This window comes from Mugil cephalus, chromosome 6 (genome assembly GCF_022458985.1).
Source record: "Mugil cephalus isolate CIBA_MC_2020 chromosome 6, CIBA_Mcephalus_1.1, whole genome shotgun sequence".
In the NCBI taxonomy this organism is placed as follows: Eukaryota; Metazoa; Chordata; class Actinopteri; order Mugiliformes; family Mugilidae; genus Mugil; species Mugil cephalus.
In genome coordinates this window covers 19,287,470-19,306,810 of record NC_061775.1, presented here as the reverse complement: position 1 = coordinate 19,306,810, position 19,341 = coordinate 19,287,470, and the positions used below count along the sequence as shown (strand labels likewise).

At 42.4% G+C, this 19,341-nt stretch overlaps 1 protein-coding gene and 1 long non-coding RNA gene across 2 annotated transcripts in view; both read right to left on the bottom strand.

Moving 5' to 3' along the window:
- LOC125009194 overlaps positions 1-19,341 on the bottom strand; it is an 82,723-nt gene that overhangs the window by 36,143 nt on the left and 27,239 nt on the right. Inside the window, exon 2 of the long non-coding RNA XR_007112945.1 lies at positions 9,068-9,394. This is a non-coding gene — a long non-coding RNA (uncharacterized LOC125009194). The remainder of the gene's footprint in view (positions 1-9,067; positions 9,395-19,341) is intronic.
- On the bottom strand, positions 3,583-6,139 carry sox2 (SRY-box transcription factor 2). The gene has a single exon (XM_047586921.1). The coding sequence runs from the start codon at positions 5,451-5,453 to the stop codon at positions 4,485-4,487; it is 969 nt and encodes a 322-aa protein (XP_047442877.1). The 5' UTR covers positions 5,454-6,139; the 3' UTR covers positions 3,583-4,484.

The following is a 19,341-nucleotide window of genomic DNA, read 5'->3' as shown; positions in this document are numbered from 1 at the left end:
CCCTCCACACACATACACACCACCCGCTTCCCTTCCCTGCACCTGCGCTAGATCAGCAGGCTACTGGCTGCCATTCAGTCCCTCTATGCTCCACACACACACACACACACACACACGCTCTGACACACAACACACACACACACACACACACTCAGCTCTGACAGTTTTGCTATTCAACCATTCTCGCTGTCCGTCCCTGTGATGCAGGCAGAGCCCCAAAAAGACACACTTGAGGGTTGCAGAGCGACGCAGGAAGAGCAGAACATAAACATGTCAGATTTTTTTTTTCTCAGAAGGTTTCAAGTGTATTCACAGAACCCGACCAACAGAACCGTCCTCGTGAGCCTGCTGCAGTCATATCATAATCTGTGCAAAGATTCTGGCTGCTTTAGAGCTTTAAAAGGCCCGATTTATGACTTCATCACAAAAACTTTGCTTTATTAACGCACAGAAAACTACTTTTTCATTATTAATAATTTAATTTTGTGTTTCTATAGTTTAAAAAAAAAGGCTGGTGATGTTGTTAATTTATTGTCTATTAACAAAAATCTAAACCAGCCTGATGTTTTCATGACGATTAAGCTGATCAGTGATTGGGGGGGTCCTATACGAGATGCTGTTGAGGGACCCTTGATGTGGGGTTGACGTCATGCCCCCTCCTCTTTATTACCCGCAGTGTGGTGGAAAAAGGAAAGTGGCTCTCGTGGGATTACAGGCCACTAAGCTCGTTTTGTTTCCCGTGCGCGCCCGCGCGTTTGCGTGCGTGCACCTGGGTCATTTGACCTAATTTAAGAAAAAAAATAAAATAGGATAAAATAATCCATCATATAATCTCAACGATTAACACGTGCATTTGGAGATAGCCCCGGATAAAGCTTGGTCTGACACACTGACCCACGGTCACACATTGCGGGTTAATAATATTACTACTACTATTTGATATTCTAATAATTTATTCTGTAAACTTTTAATTGTCTCGATTCAAACTGAGCAGCGACAAGAGAGTATTTTTTTTCACGGCGAGTTTATATTTTAATAGTCGATTAAAAGATTAAAAATGGACGCCTCTGTGATTAAAGGATGTTGTGATAGAGGCGCAGCCACACGCCAGGTTATCACTGATAACATCTGCTTTTTTTTTTTTTTTTTTTTTAAACCGGGGGCACAAAAAAAAAAAAAGCTGAGGCGCGCGCTTACCACCTGTTGCAGGCCAAATATCCTCGAGCTACGACAGCCAGACTGCACGCGAGGGACAGAAGGGGAAATGGATGGCTGGCAGGATGGAGAGATGGATGGAGAGATGGATGGTTGGGAGAAGGGGGAACACCTTGACCGGGCCTCCCACTTTCTATATCTCCCTTTACCTCCACCTGGCTGCGCGCTAAATGTCATTTTCAAACTTATTTCTTTCGCTTTTCAACACTAAACCACTTTTATTTCATCCCGTGCACGCGCAATCAGCTCCAGCTTTTTTACGCCGCGCGAGGTGTAACATATTTCAGACTCTTGATTTCCTGTGTCACCTGTGCACTGCGGCGCCTTTTTTTTCCCATTTAACGTTTGAACACGAGCGCCACTGAGCCTAAAGCGCCTCTGAGATTAAATCTGTTTTTTTTTTTTTTTTTTCCGAAAGCACAGGGGCCAAATGCGGGCTAATATTTTTCTACCGAGATAGCGCGATACCGGTGTTTTCAGAGGGAACATTTACCGTATCCTAGTTGGAGACTGTTTGGCCTCACCCTCAAGTAAAGTAGACTCGTTTAGTTTGTTTTGTGCTTTTTTTTTTAAAGAAGGGATCTGACACGGACATCGAAATGAATGAGACACGTTTACACCTTAAAAACTCAAATAAATAAAATGTTTAAACTCAAAACGCCGTGTGTGCAGTTTCATTAAAGTGTAAAATAATTTGCTCCCAAGCAGCCTGGGCCTCGAGTTGGGTCTTGCGTGCGCAAAGTCTAAGCCACAGGTATTTTTATTCCACGCCACAGAAAATGTACACGTTGATGATCAAATACATCGAGTGTATTCTCTGCGTTGAAAAAAAAAAAAAAAAAAACACATCAAAGGTGCAGCGATCAGCCGGGGAAAAAAATAATCATTTCGAGGGGGCCTCCGGGCCTCGGAGGGGCCCCGGCGCTCCACACACACACAGACAATTTAATATACAGTGCGACCTTTTAAAGCAAATTGTTTATCACGGGCGTCCTCGGCTATTACAACTCATCCAGCTGCTCGGATCAATAATTAATGGAGCAACCGACGATCAGTTTGACCTCTCGAGGGTCCGACAGGGAGAGTGGGAGAAGTGGACGGATAAATACCGAGGGGCCTCTTCAAATATTCATCTGCCGCTCCCCCGGGACCCTGCCTGCAAGACGCAACGGTCCTAATCACACACAGACACAGACACACAAACACACATCCCCCCAGATTTAAAACCGTTAGTTAAATTCAGGGCGAGCTGTTAGCTCATCATAAGGATTATTATTATAAGAGGGGGGGAAACCGGTCTGGCTGGCACAAAGATGCATGGGAAGATTTTTATTATTATTATTATTATGATTATTATTAGTTTGGAAACGATTCGTTTTTTTTTTTTTCTTTAAGGCTAAAGGGGGGAGGAAGGGGGGTAAGGGTAGTGGTGAGGATGTGCAGCGAGAGTCACCGGAGAGCTTGAACCATGAGAAGCGGGGTTAACGGGGAAACAGCAGGGCCCGTTTGATTAAACATTAAATTAAAATGGCCACACTCGAGAAATCTAGTGTGGAGCTATTACAACGCAGAGGAGAGAGAGAGAGGAAAAAAAAAAAAAAAGACAGCATCCCCGGCTGGTCCCGCTCGCCTGGCTCCTTTCAAGAGGGCTCACCTTCAATTTGCACCTAGTTGGACATTTTACCCTGATAAGCCAGCTTCCCAAAACCAACACACGTTATTACTATTGCTGATACTATTATTGTTATTAATATTAGTAGTAGTAGTAGAAGTAAACTGCAAGAAGAGCTGTGTGAAACAAGGCCTGAGCTCAAGATGCTCTAATTTAGAAAATAAAATCCACACAAATCTAAAATGTGTGAATTTGATCTGTGTCATTTTGCTCTGATTATTCTCCTATAACCTAATACATAAGCACACAAATAACATGGTCTTGATAAATTGTTACATTATTATTTTAAGGTGTAAACTCGGCTTCAGCAGCAATTCTGACCGTGTTTGATCGATTATAGAAGAGGAGAAATGACAGTCTATACCTGGGGACGTTGGGTATTATGGTGGAAAATTCTTCCCCAAACTTTGGCTTGGTGGGGGCCATCCGCAGTCACTAGAAAATAGAAACGTGGTTAACCACGACGCACAAGCTGAATTCATGCGATGAGTTTTTTTTTTTCAAAGAAGGCAAGTCGTTCCTAAAATGTTGTTTCTTTAAGGTTTATATTCATAGGGTTGTTAAAATATACAGGTAAGAATTAACAGACAGGAGAAAATAACAACAAAAACAAAACAAAAAACAAGTTCCATAGACAGGTGACAACATGTGATGACCGAGAAAATCAAATCAAAACTCAAACCATTTCAAGTATCCAAATTTCCAAAATTTATTCATTTCAAACTGCATATTGAAAAAAAATATACTCAGCTGAAATTGTAACTGTTATAAGGATGGTATTAGTTCCGGTATATATATACATGGAGTGGTTGGCTTCTGCAGTACAGGCCACAAAATTTTTAAAATACAACTACGGGAATGAATTTTTGAAATAAAAACTTAAAATATCACAGTAAATATACAGAAATTGTACAAATCAATTAGAAAATAAAGAGCACAAGCGTCGTAACCTCTAACAGATGAAAAGTGGGAGACGGAAATATAAATTAAAACAACCTATATTTTAAGCTGTATGAGAGAAAAACAAAAGTGTCTCATTTTTTTTTTAAAGAAATTAAAATGTTTAGTAATATTGACCCTAAATGAGAAAAACAAAAACAAAAACCACAGTATTACCTGCTTCCTTTTATGTCCCTTTCCTTTCCAATGTTTTTGCAGTAATTACGGTTCTGCCATTTTTCACTTTTAATATTTTTCTGCAGAACTGGAGTTGCTTTATGTAAAAAAAAAAAAAAAATAGGAAACGAAAAATGCAACCTCTTGCAGTTTAACAAACAATTTTATCTGATTGTAATGTTTCTTTGATAAATACTGTACAAAAGGTGATTGCAATAATAAAACATTTGATTGCGACTCCCACTTTCTAGTCTTCCAAACTTCATCCACCAGTGAAGAGGGGATCTCCTACCGTTCCTCTAGAGCTTCCTTAGAATAAAATGAAAGAAAAAAAGAGTCGTATGTCCTTTTTCCTGGAGACTTCTATACAACTTTCCCCACCCCGAAATTTTTCTGTACAAAAATAGTCCAACGTTAAGTAGTCCACAGTTTCTCTTATAAAAGTTCTTTTCTCTTTTTCTCTTTCTGTGCTGTGTGTCTCTTACATGTGTGTTAACGGCAGCGTGCCGTTGATCGTCGTCCCGGCCACGGTGCTCTGGTAGTGGCCGGACATGTGTAGCCTGGTCTGAGCGCTCTGCTCGCTGACCTCCGCCCCGGGCAGGTACATGCTGATCATGTCCCTCAGATCTCCGCCCTGGCAGCCCGGGGCGGCCCGGTGAGACGACGAGGTGACGACGGGCGGGCTGGAGCTGCTGGACTCGGACTTCACCACCGAGGAGGGCCCCATGGAGCCCAGGGCGGTCATCCCCGGCGTGGTTTGCTGGGAGTAGGACATGGAGTATGTCGGGGAGCCGTTCATGTAGCTCTGGGAGCTCGTCATGGAGTTGTACTGCAGGGCGCTCATGTCGTAGCGGTGCATGGACTGCATCTGGCCCGGGTTGTGCGCGTTCAGCCCCGGGTGCTGGTAGCTCAGCTGGTCCTGCATCATGCCGTAACCCCCGTTGGTCCAGCCGTTCATGTGCGCCGCATAGCTGTCCATCCGCTGGTTCACCCCACCGCCCAGCCCGGCCCCTACCCCAACACCGACCCCACTTCCCATCCCGTTTCCAGCCGGAGCCAGCAGCCCGCCGGGCAAGGTGTACTTGTCCTTCTTCATGAGGGTCTTGGTTTTCCGCCGGGGCCGGTATTTGTAATCCGGATGCTCCTTCATGTGCAGGGCCCGCAGCCTCTTGGCTTCGTCGATGAAAGGTCTCTTCTCGCTCTCCGACAGAAGTTTCCACTCAGCGCCCAGTCTCTTGCTTATCTCCGAGTTGTGCATTTTAGGATTTTCTTGCGCCATCTTCCTCCTCTGGCCCCGGGACCACACCATGAACGCGTTCATGGGTCTCTTGACCCGCTCCGGACTGTTTTTCTGGTTGGCGCCGGTGCCGGACGAGTTGGTGTTGCCCGTGCCCCCCGTGTTGGTCTGGGGAGCCGGGGGCTTCAGTTCAGTCTCCATCATGTTATACATCAGGAACAGCTTTTCAGTTGGAGCTCCCGGGCAGACGAAAAATCAAAAACCAGAGACAAACTCCACAAGCCAGAGGCAAGACAGTGAGGAGCGCAGGGCTGCTGCTGCTGCTGAAAGTTACCTGTCGATTTTCTCTGCAACTTTTCTCTGGACAAAAACAACAAGCATCAAGCCGCGTCTCCACACACTCTCTCTCCCTCTCTCGCTCGCTCTCTCTCTCTCCCTCTCGGTGAGTGTGTGTCAGAGTAATGTGTGTGTCTGTGTGTGTGAGACAGAGAGCCTTCTCCCAATAGGTCCCTGCTATGTTGTGTCCACAAAACTTCTCCCGTCGCTTCTCCGAAAAAGCATCAACAAACTCTACTTTTTCGCCTCTGTCCGCCTGAGCCTTGACAACTCCAGATAGTTTTTGAACAAGTTAATAGACAACCATTCATGTGACGGGGGCTGTCAGCGAATAAATGGCTTCGACCTGGCCAATCAGAGCCGGCCTTCTCCACTGACACACCAATGGGAGGCCTTAATTAGCATAAATGGGCGGGGTCAGCCTACCCCACAGACTCACATACACACACACACGGGCATACGTTCACACTCAGGCTGCACATATGAGCCAATGCAAAGTACATATTTAATATTTTCAGACTTATCAAGTTTTTTTTTTCACCCCTCCTCTGGGAATACATATAAATTATATCGCGTTAGGATTATTTCTCATAATTATTTTTAGGGCAGAGGATGATGCAGACATTCAGAGAACGATTCAGGAAATTAGAAAGTGCTGTCTTGCAAACTTTATTCCTAAATAAGAAGAAAAAGTTGCCCAATAATTTAAACTATAAGCCGAATAATTTGTAATGTAATTATTTTATGCTTTGGGTTTAACACCATTTAAATGCGTAAATTCTTAAAATAAATCCAAAGTGTTACGCGCACAGAAATGGGAGAATATTTATTCAAAAAAAGTGCTAAAAGAACTGATTAAGCACTGATATTTAATGGTGTCAGTATCAGCTGTTGTTGCAGGTGGAAACAGCTTTGTTGTCACACAAGCCACGGCCCGTGACACTGCCGCTGTTCGAAATCAAAAAGTCGCTAATTCCTCCACTTACAGCCCCCATAACATAACAACACTTAAATAAACTTTGTTAGTCAACTCAAAGGGCTGAATGGACGAGCTGTGTGTGCGCGCAAATGTGTGCGTAAAGAAGGGGGGAAGCCACGGCTGGTTTTTAGCGTTGAAAAGAGGAAAGGTAATCCAAGATGTTTCCCCGAGTCCCTTTGTTTGGTGAAGTTGAATGCCAACACACAGAAGGCAGACGGGCTCATCTCAGCACAAATAAGCGGGTTTTTGTTTGGGATGTTGTCGCTACATCTGTCCGGACAAAGACCCAACTCCACTCCACTTCCACTGCCAGTGCTGCTGTTGTTGTTAGGGCCTTTGTAGTAATAGTAGTAGCGGCAGTAGTGTGAATGTGTGTGTGTTGTGGACCTACCGGGGGACACGAGGGGCGGAGAAATAAAGGTGAGGAATATTTTAAGATAAAGTGTGTTTGCACAAAAGACGCGTCTCATTCATATAAGCCCGAACAAGCGTGTCAGCCAATTAGTGTGAATGAAAAGCGGCCTCCACCTGCTTCACTTTATTCTGGATCAGACCGAGCAGGCTGAGATTATTATGAAGTGAAACCAGAATCACACACTGTGGAGCTAAGTCAGTCACTCATGTGGCTTTAATGTGCAGAAAAATAAATAAAAAAAAGTTTTTTTTTCTTTTTTCCGAGGCTGGAAAGTGTTGGTGCCACTTGTTTAGCTTTTTTCCCCCCTCCACAGGCTCCATCTGAGGGCAAAGCGCGGTGCTGCGTGACACCAGTGCCGCCTACTGGAGAGAAGAGAAACTGCACGCCACTCGAAAAGGGAGATTTCTCAAAGTAGAAAGAATGAATAGAAGTGACTGTTTTAGAAGTTCAAGAAATGCTAAAAAATAATATATATATATATATATCTCAAAAAATGTATTTATAACACAACAACTAGAAAAAGATCAGAGTAAACAGAAGCAACACATCTGCCTGCGCGCATTTCCAAGCCAGACAGCCCCAATAATTAAAGATAGATCAAGTACACACACCTGAAATAATTCAATTTAAATGCAGGTCTCCAGATTAAATCATAATTGAAAGCGAATAGATCAAGCCACATTATTTTGTTTTAGTCATTTGATAATAAATGGAGGAGCGCAGCCCCCGTGCTCTCATTATGCCGGCCCCGGCAACCTTACATAAGATTCATCTTGTGCTTAATAGGCTGCGAGAGGCGACACATGCAGCTCGGTCCATTATAATGCAAGGTTGAAATGGGCCGCTCGGCTGCTATCTGCATCTGAGTGTGTTCCCCGCTACCTCTAATCTGCTTATGATAATAAAGGAACAGCGGGGCCCTGCAGCTCTCTGAATGCAGGCCCCAGCCAGCCGGGAATGGCCCCGCATCCACAATCATCCCGAATTAAAGCCGCTGTTTGACAAAAACCAGGAGAAACTAGTAGGGCGGCTCCCTCGGACCACTTGTAAGCCCCCCGCGACACCAGGTTGGGATGGATACGGCAAATACAAGCGAGCAGCACGCTGTGATACCAAAATACTGTTTTGTGGCGTGCGCACAAATTTAGGAGCAAAAAAAAAAAAACTAAATGAGGAAAAAAAAAAAAAAAAAAGCGCAACAATGACTGAAAGATGATTCCAGTAACAGGAAGGATGATCTGTTTGAACTACATCTAAAATATAATTAAGAACGATATGTAAATAAAAAAAGCGAATAATTTTGTTAAAGTGGAACAGAGACAGAGGCAGATTTCAAGGGAAATGGAAATAAACGTGTCTTTTCTTGCCACTAGGGGCCGTGCCAAGGGCTGGACATCATAAAAACATTAATAAGTCCTCCTCGATAATTAATGTGGAAAACAAGGTTAATTTTCTAGACAAATATCTGTTTAACTGCACTTATTTTCTCCAGAAGATGAAAATAAACGCTGCGCCACTGTTTCAATTTTGGGGGGAAAATTATTTTGACAAATATGTAGGAAAAAGGTGCAATTAAACGAATAAAATTTAAAAAACATTATACCTTTAACAATATTATGAACCCGAAGAGATGTTAAATACAAAAGGCTGCAATGAACTATGTGAAGTAAAGATGAATAAAATGAAGTGAGAATAAAATTTAAACTCGGATTTAAGGTAGCGTGGAATAAAAATAAATAGCCTCTAAAATGTCGCGCGTAAAAATAAGCGATAACAAGTGAGTTTGGCTATATTATTTATCGCTATTATAGATAAGTGTGTGGGCAGAAGGGGGAAATAAAGCGTGAAATGTGTGGCGATCATCTATATTCTGTCTGCAAAAATGATATTTAGAAAAGCAAAGCGGCCACTCAAGTGAGGCTCATGATGCCATGCGGTGTCATTCCACAACACTTCATGTTTTACGCACACACACATACACACACACACACACACTGAGTCAAACACACACACTGCATACACAGCGACACACACAGACACACACACGCACACACAAACACACGGAGGGCTTCTCCTCTCCACCGCTCTCCAACTTACTGCCAGTTTGGGAGTTGTCTTCCTCTCGTCTTGATTGGCAGAAATTAAACAAGATGCCATTTCGCTCAACCTCCTCCATATTTTTCCTCTCGCTTCCCGGGAGCCCGTGTGAGTCCGGGGGCAGAACTCCTGTGGCCGGCGTGTAGCATCCTGCACATTCCGCATGTTTTCCCCGTTCATTTTTTTTTTTTTTTTTTTACCCCCCAACCCCAGCCCGGTAGTGCGCCGCGGTTTCGATCCGGGAGCCGGTGCGTTTCGGTCGGCGTGCAGTCCACCGCGCAGCCCCGCTTGTCTGTCTGGAGCTCCGCTGTCTTCTCTCCGCTAGCCCTGCAACAAGAAAAGCCGTTTATGGCGACACACAATGTGAAAAGGGGGCCGATTTAAAAAGGAGAAGAATGCAAGCAAGAACAACAAAAGTCAGTTATAGCAAAGTCTATGCCTCTCCTCTCCTATCTTCCACCCCCTAGCTTAGCCCACATAATGAGCAGGAAAAAGCTTTATATTTTGTTCACTGGGTATTCACAGATAATTTGAAGCCATTGTTTCTGCCACAGATGGTTCTTTTTAATACAATAACGGTGCTCTTTGTGAATAGCGAGCCCACAATAAAAATCTAAAGCGTCCTCCTGAATAACCATTTTGTTCTCTCTTGTATAGGCCGAACAAAAGCGCCAGTGAGGTAATGGCCTGCCTTATTGAAAGCCTCAGAATGGGGATTTGATAAAGATTTTTTTTCGCTCCTTTTCCCTTTTTGCAAAGTACACGGCAATGTCAAAGAGAATCTGACACGGGAGGAAAAGGGAAAAAAAAAAGTGCACGGTGCTGCTGCTGCAGCTTGCAGAGATTATTACTATTATTATTATTGCAATTATGATTATGATTATAATTAATAGTTAAGTTTGTGCAAAAGTCGGAGGTGAAGGATTGTTGTTTATTTCCTTTTTTTAAGGGGGGGGGGGGGGGGGGGGGTAGCGGAGCAGGTCAAGTGCATGGATTTTTTACAATGGAGCTTAAACTTTGAATACATTAGCCTCCCAAAGGTCTGCTGTGGATTTAGCACAGTCTAATTCTGCACAGGGTGTGTCAAGTTGTGCTTTAAGTACTCGGGGTGCACATGCAGGGGAGTCTTGCGCGCAGAAAGCCGCGCTAGAAAATGCCGCGCGCCCTCAAAGCGTCGATAAGGCACTGTGAAATGTCATAAACGCATGGATGTTAATGGGTGGCGGCGGTGGCGGTGGTGGTGGTGGTGGTGGTGGTGGTGGTGGGGGAATGAGGATGTTACCCTCTAAGGTTGAGAGATGCGCGCCCGCAGGTGTGTGCGGTCAACACGTATTATTAGCTCCCGCGGCGTGGATCCCGCGCGGCCGCGCGTGCGAGCCGCCTTAGCCTGCCCACGGTTGATGTAATTCGTAATTAACTCATGGCTAATCAATAAAGCATTTAACAGGACGCACAATGGACGCGCGGGGGATGATCCCAAAGCCAAACATATTGGATGTCACTGATCGTTACAAGGTGAGGACACCCTGTCTATCACAGGGCTGGAGGGTGCGGAGCGGGGGGAGCAGGGGGGAGGGGGGGGGGCAGGAGAAGATGACGAGAGAGGGAGATAGAGATGAATGACAGGAAGGAGAGAAGGGCAGGGAGGGGATAAAGGGGGGGATAATGGAGGACAGGAGAGGTGAGAAGAGAGCAAAGAATCCCATTTCAAACTCGTCCGGCTGAGTTCATAGACGGGCGGCTGTAAACATTATCCCTCAGTGTCAACATCACAGAAAACACATCAGCACACATCCAGGATTAAGAAGGAGGCCTCGCATCTGTCTCATAGTTACTAGATAAGTTCATATCTGAAAAAAAAAGAAATGACAACACAAGGCTTGTAATAATGAATAAGTGAGTGTTTTCTTTGTAGAGGTCTGGAGAAATTCTTTCTAACTGCCGGCTTCATGTCTAGATTCAGGATTTAAAAACTCTCACACTTGTTAACTCAATACAGATCCAGCCTCCCAACATTAACAAAAGTATTAATGTGGAAATAATGTGCATTATTTGCAGTAATAAACTCATTTCATCAGATTTCTTTTTCAAATGTGCATGAACTGGAATTTAAACTTTTTTTCCTCGAAGGCTGGAAAAGTAAAATAATGGAGAATGAGGTAGACACTCCGAGGCCCACTTTATTTACCCTGACCTCATGAGCGAATGCAGTCTACGATGAGTCAGACAAGGGAAGTATGAGTGCATGGCAGAGACGCACAGCAAGCGGAAGAACTGAGAGACATTTTGAGGCAAAAATAAGAGAAGGAAGAAAAAAAAAGAAGGAAGATTTAAAAATGAGGACGGGAACGACAGATAGAGAGGATCAATGCTGGGAGTGTGAATGGGCTTATAGCTTTAACGAAATGCGACTCGTCGGCTTTATCTGATCAGTCTGTGCCGCGGAGTCTAAATCACAGTCCTACCACTCATATTAGAGAGCCATGGAGCACTTTTAATTATAAACCCATCCACAGAGGCGGCGAGTGTGATAGCATGTTTTCAGAGAGAGAAGGGGAGAGGGTCCATTGGCACCACGAGAGCTTTTAGAAACACCAGCATCATCACTGAATGCTAATGCGTTTTACATTGAAGTCGTCCGTTGACATCCACTCACACAGCAAACATCCACACACACACACACACGCATTTATGCTCTCAAAGACACTCACACAAATGCATATTATAGCCCGACATACATGCTATCATTTCCATATGCATGAGAGTGGACACATTTGCTGCGTCTGTTTTGTTTGATTTTTTTTTTTTTCTCAGCCTGGCCACAGTGGGCTTTCCTCCCTTTGTGTGTCTATAGCATTGTGTGTGTGTGTGTGTGTGTGACACAGACACATTGACACAGTAGTAATCAGTGAAAAGATGGGAGGGAGGGAGGGAGGGAGGGTGGTGGTGGTGGGGGGGGGGGTGTTGTTGAAGGAGCTGTGGCCAGCCAACTGTCAATCATGTCACACGCACAAACACCGCCACACACATACAAACAGCCATTCATCAACACCGATACACTCGTCCTGGAGGAGAAACGATCACGGCTGCTTTGAGGATCACGCTGCGTTCTCAGCATCACCTGAAGCACGTTCGGTACCAGGAGTTTCCTCATTCTCATTCACGCCCTGTTCATGGATTTTTTTTTTTTTTTGTACAGTCTCAAAGGCAATCATATGTCATCGTCACACAGCTCGAGTTAAAAAGTTAAACATCCGTGATATAACACAGTGACTGTCGTGTGTGAGAGTTTTCGCAAAAAAAAAGTGTTTCAAAAGGCCTGAAGTTACTTTGTCATCTTGGTTAACATGCGCAACTTCACCTGAGAAGGAAGCAAGGAAACATATACACGAAATAATATAGTCTAATACAGTAATACCAGTAAAACTATTTATGACAGCTGACATCTGCATTATGCTTTTACTATATCCGCATATAACAACCTAATTTATTGTAAATTAAGCCAAAAAAATGTACATTTATCTGTTTGGACTGACAGAGTTTTTAGAGAAAATGTTTCCAAATGCATACATTTGCAAAGCATAGTCTTATTTATTTATTTTTTTTCATTGCAGACAGACTTACATGGTCACGTAGGCCTGTACGAGGTAGACCAACTCTGAGCGGCGAACTAGAAACTTTCCACCACAAACTCCTTACCAGACAATTCCACAGCTGTGTATTTATCTCGGACAACTTTGCAGAAGGAAAAAGTTGTCTGACAAAAAAAAAAAAGAAAAAAAAAGCAAAAACTCTGTTCACCTGGGTTAAGAATTCTTCCCTGTATGTCAATCTCAACAACAACATTTTTGGCCACAGTGAAACTCTAAATATGCAATCATGTAGGTGATAAAGTGGGTGATAAGGTGAAGGCTTCGACTCGCTCAGACTCAGCAGAATAACTGGACTGTGACTGTCCCACTCTAGCAGATGATGTCACGCACAGCTTTGATGCCGCTTTCAAGTTCTGGTGTGGAGAGGCAACTTAAAAAATAGAAAAAGAAAAAAAAAGAGACCTGAAAATGCTAGTGTGGACATAAATTTCCATATTTAAACGGCATTTTCAGATTTATCTGCCACATTATGGACATGGTCAGACTTTGAGGGCTGCAGGACAGACGCTGTGAAGTTGAGGATTAAAGCTTCGGAGATACTAAAATGCTGACCACCACGAGAAGGGAGGTGGATGGTCAGTCCTGCAGCTGTTTGTTCAGGCAGGAGGCAGGAAGACGCACGGACACAGCTGCCAGATATTTGCTGATCAACACAATACAGTGGAATCTCATTAATGAAGAATGCAACACAAACACTTTCAACACAGCGGCACAGAGACTTTACAGCGGTTGTGTCTTGTTGGCCTCTGTGTTTTTCAGGTAGAGTTCATGTTATTTGAAATACTTTTTTTTGGCATCACTCCAAAAGGTAGCAATACCCACTGTGGGTCCGTTGGTTGCAAACTTTTCACATTAAGAATCATCACGGTCCCCAAATTATGTTTCATAATGAATTAGTTGATTGACCATTCCTCTAATGTCACTGTGAAAATAGTGACCTACTATTTAAAAGGGAAGCTGGAAACGCAACCAATCGCACAACCCTTTGTTTCTAAACTGTAACTTGCAGAGATTCATTGCTCCAGGTGATTAAATCAAAAAATAAACAGAATACGCACTGGTTCTTTAAGGGACATATCTTAAAAACTACTGAATGGAGTTTCCTCAATTTTGGTACACCCATTTATATCCTCTTAAACAACAATTGTACTAAATCTGGTGATGCTATGACATTTCCTCAGGCACCACCATGAGGTCAAAGTTAGAATTTATCCAAAACGTCTTGCAAATTAGCAAATACATTTAGTTCAATTTTTAAATTAAGACAACACAGGTAAATATTTATGTTTCAATAAAAAGGTATCAAGCAAAGCTATTTTATTCAGAAAATCCAAAACTCACCGCTGTGCATCTTGTTTCAAAACAGCTTCTGTATATTCAGTTGGATCCAGTTCTCAAATAGTATAATACAATTAATTCCATTTCTCACCAAAACAGTCATCCTCATTTTCCTCATTTCTGTGCATCTTTCAGGAAAGTGGATAATTGAGACAATCTTGTTTTGAGTTTGGCCATGAGATTGGTAAATAATAAAAAAAAAAAAAAAAAAAAAAAAATACAATCACAGCTGCTCCACATACAGCGGTAGCTCGCCAACGACATATTATTAAATGGTGATACAAAAGAGAACAAGATCTTACAACAATCCCGCTGCGGTTCAACAATATTTCCACGAATAAGCCTTCATCAGAGCTAAGGATGGTGGGTTGAGGGATTGTTTACAGTGAATCCTCCCCGGATGAGTAAGGGAGGTATACTGATATACAGTGTTTACAATTACTTACATAAATCAGGCACATTCCATCATGAAAACAAACACCACTCTGAACTATCGAGACCATATTTGTGCAGTCTTTCCACACACAGAGATCAGGTATGATGTAAGCAGGAAATAAAAGAACCAGTTAAATGTCACGAATCACAAAGTCAAACATTTAGAGAGCGCAGGGTTAGATTCGAGATTAAACATGACATTAGGCAAAGTGGATAAGTAACGCAGTCACCACAACACACTTAGATTATGTGGATCATGATTAAAATTTCAGTTCACATGATTTTTGTATTTAGGGATAATTTTTATAAGGTCGAAACATTTGATTGCTAACTTGGACAATTTAAGCCAAATAAACATTAACTGTTGATTGACGGTTAGTAAAGCTCAACTTACTGATATTAAAATCATCTAATATCATCATTACAAACAGCAAATACTGCATCCTGATCATCAGATCAGCAAGACATCCCACAGACATCACATTAAAATGATGACTTCCATAATAGCTCAAATAGTTCATTTGATTGACAGCTAATAATGATCAAACCCAATGAACTGCAAAACCGATCATCAGAAAATGTGACTAATGGGGTAGTACTTAAAACTAATCGAAACATCAGATCCACAGATCCGCCAGATGAAGAAGAGTACTTTAATATAACTTATCCTCTGAGCTGACTGATGTTTATTAGTGATCCGGTCAGATTAGGAGGCGGGCTGAAAGGGACGACTCTCGCCATTTGAGCGACAGTTAAAAATGTACAGCAGCCTAATTTGTCAGGACGGAGCAGAAACTGGAAGCATTTGAATCTGGTTTACTGAGAAGAAGAAGAACCAACACATACAGTATGACACAAGGGCATTTGCTTGATGATACACTAGAACAAGGTACTCCACAAGAAAACACCACAATGCTACCAAACACCGAGAAGATCAACTCAGAACTCGTCTCAAAGCTCCCATTTTGACTTCTGCAACACAGATGGAACTGATCATAATTTGCTGCACTGCACTGCAGCAATGCATCTTTCTTTTGCTATCTTTATGTTAGACATTTGGACTTGTCATATAGCATCTTAAATGGGTCCACATGAGCGAACTCACGACTCAGGTCCAACTTAATGGTTCTAGACACGATGGAGGTAGATTGTAAACTAATACATTCAAATTTATTAGGACAGAATTTTAAATTTACAAAAAGAGGAAAATGTGACAGTCCCAATGGTGTCATCCATTCATTATGTCTTTAATCTAAAGTTAGCTTATGAAATGGTGTGATGTTACCACTTGAACACAATACAGTTTGTGAGTGTAGCTTTCCAAAGGTGAACTATGAGCTCACAAGTTTAATTTGAAGGACACAAAAATTGCTTCCTTTCTATATTTGCTTGTACTGTCAATAAAGGCATTAAAAGGCTATGAGCAAATTTGTTCCCTGAATAAAATATATATATATATATATATATATATATATATATATGTGTGTGTGTGTGTGTGTGTATTTTTTTTTTTTAATTTTAGCCTCAAAAGGTCGGGAACGCCAGTAAAAGTTTGGAAAGAATTCCAAACTTCTAACTTCTTTTTGATAGAAGCAGCAATTATCAATTATCTTATATACTGAAAGACATGTCTCTCCTTTAGCTTTACAAAGAAAAGGTTGAATTCAGACACACACAGGCAGCATAAAGGTTATTAGAGGTGAAATATTATGTTCCTGATCCCCTATCAAAACACATGCGACAACATTTGTTGCTGAGAAAGAGGAGCAACATCACGAGCATCTACATCAATAACTTCAACAAAGGTTGAATAAAGCAGCATTATACAAAACATAATTAAACAGCATTAAACTCCTAGGCTTTAATGTTTAAACTGTTGACACAAAATCTGAATTTCCATTGACTTCCATCATTGTATTTGGCCCAGAATTAGGCCAGTATCTCACAGTCTGGACAGATAAACACGAGTGGATGCATAAGAAATGCAAGAACATCAGCAGAGGTGAGTCAGAAAACACGATCTCTTTTTCACAATTTGGCTGAACCGTGGGTTTCAAATCAGACTCCCGTTTCTAATCCACTTTTTCGATTCTACCCCGTGTTAAAACACACGGCACACACGCACAGAAACACACACGTGCAGCTACATTACACATGTCTACATATAAGATGCTCCACACTCATCACTCATCTCTCTCTGCTCTCTCATCTCTCTCCCAGCCACCGCTGGTTTTGTTTACAGGCCAATTTGAATGAGAATGAATCTCTCTCGGATGTTTCTAGAAAGCGGTCTAATCCACGCCGGCTGCTGCGAGGCCCCGGCCCTTTGTTTGGGATTACTGCAGCTTAGCGCTAGCTAACAATGAGGAGATGAGCAGCTCACCTCATCGCCGCTAATGAAGTGTGGAGAGTCATTTAGCCGCTAGCTAGCTGCTACCAAGCCGGGATGATACCTTCACACACGCCTGCACACACACACACACACGGATGCATATGCACATCTGGAGTTCTATAGATGTGAGGACAGTGACTGACGACATTTATTTCTGAATGTTTTATTTTCACAGTTGAACACTCTACACACCTGATCTCAAATTGTGACTACTCTTACATAGGTTCAAAGTTAGAAAAAGTCAGCAACTCCAACCCGAACATTTCCATCTGTAGCGTTTATGTTTGAGTGAAGTATGTCTGTTATCCCAGCAACACGACACAATTTCTTGAGCATAACTTGAAGTGTAGTTCGTCCTGACATTCTCAGAATCTTTGGGAATTTTGAATTACTTACGCGACTTCTTTGACTTTCAAAGCAGCACATTAATAAATGTCTTAGTTATATTGTTCAAGATAAATACTTTTTGCTCAGTCTGACATTGGCACATTAAAAAAAAATGCCTGCCGATTCATTTCACTCAGATCCTCTGCATGTTATAAAGCTCTCCACAGTTTTCTCTGTGTCTGATAAGCCTTCGAAGCGTGGCTGTACCGCTCAAACTGGACTTTCCGGATCACATTTCGTCTTCGAAATAGCGGATATTATCTGATTGAATTTCTGAAAAAAACTCACCAATACTTTCCAAACACATAGTTACTAAGGGAATTCATGATATATGTAATTAAGAGATAAATGTTTTTGTTTTATCCTGGCAGCAATACAGCCAGTAACTAAAACCTGCCATAATCCTAAAAGAAGAAAAAGTTGAACAAAATGAAACTGCTACTGAAACTGTAGCTGATCTGCTGATGTATTTGGACCATTAACAGTGTGAAAAAGAGAGACTGAACGGCAGATACTAACGGCGATGTACTGGCTAGCATGGCAGTGCATGCACAAGTTGTAAGCAGATTGTTTCTGCACATATATACCTATAAAATTCAACAACATATACCTATAAAAACCTATAAAATAAAAACATATATTTCCATTAACTTTATGCAATATCGCCTTCAAGCACTTGTTGCAGGTTGTCAAGTCTGCATCTTTTGAGGTGAAGTATTACAGCCCATCTCTTGACTGGTTTGCCTCAGGCATTTTGAAGGTTTGCTTCCATCCATTCAGCGGAAAAACTGACTTGACAAAAAAAAACACAAGTGCATTGTCGCGCACCAACGTAAATAGACAATGCTTTGCGGCTAAGGGGGCGGCAACTAAAAATTCAGTGGTACTGAAATGAAGCACCGAAATCTGAGTTGCTTTGGTTGTGGTCTGGTTGCTACTGTTTGCATCAGCAATGGTGCCATTGTGGTACCGAGTATCGGCACCATCCCTATATATGCATGCAGGTTAGGTTTACTGGTGATCCCACATTGACCATAGGTGTGCATGGATAAAACATCTGCAGCCATAAGTTAAATCAAACTCACTCCGTTTGCTCCTCGTTTATAGAATATTGTGAAAAGATCTTTCCTTGAATATTTCTTTGAGTAAGTGTGAACCTTTGGTGATTATTATCATTTGGCAAAATTCAAGTCTGAAATGGGTTCTTCATTCATAGCTACCATTTATCAACTAATGGCAAAATGTTATTAGAGACAGTGGTGTAATCTTCTACTCAGAAAACGGTCGATATGTTAAAAAGAAAAGCCGAATACACGCATTAATATTTGTGCTTACTGCTTCTTAATTGTGTGTGAGGGAGCCAGGGTGGCAAGGATAGAGGGGAGCCGAGGCAACAGGACAAACGGGAAGACTTAAGAGCTTGGCAGGAACACACAGAGATAGCAGCGGTCCACACTGAGAGTATGTTGGCCTGTCTTCTGACAAAGTGACTGGAAGGGCCTGGCATCTGATTAGCAAAGGAGCCGAGGAGAGAAGAGGAGTTTTGATGTTTATCCAGGTTTGCGGATGAGAATGGAGGGATCAGACCTCCGTGACGGACTTGGACGGTTAGCAGGGGAATGGCTCTGCGCTGGTTACATACCAGGACATTCCCCTGGCCTTTGCACACACACACTGGCACACGCAGACATGCAAGGTTAGAGAAAGTGTAACAATGGGAACAGAAAACGCTTTCATTCCGTGGCTGTGTCCATAGAAAGTGATGAATCTGTGAAAGCTATCCTAGAACCAAGAGAAATGTCTGCAGCTGACGGCAACTAATTGTCCTAAACCTAGATATTGAATTTCATACTATTAACAGGCCCTAGTTGACTCATCTGTGTTTCTCAAATTTGCTCTCTAAGAAAATGCAGAAAATGCAAAATGATGAACAAAATCATATAAAAAGAGAAAAGGAAACTACAAGATGATGTAGATACATGCAGCACGCAAACACGTCTCCTCTGCCACCTGTCATCTGTAGGCCTTAGCTGCCTATTTACCGTCACAGTGTGGTGTTATATTTACTG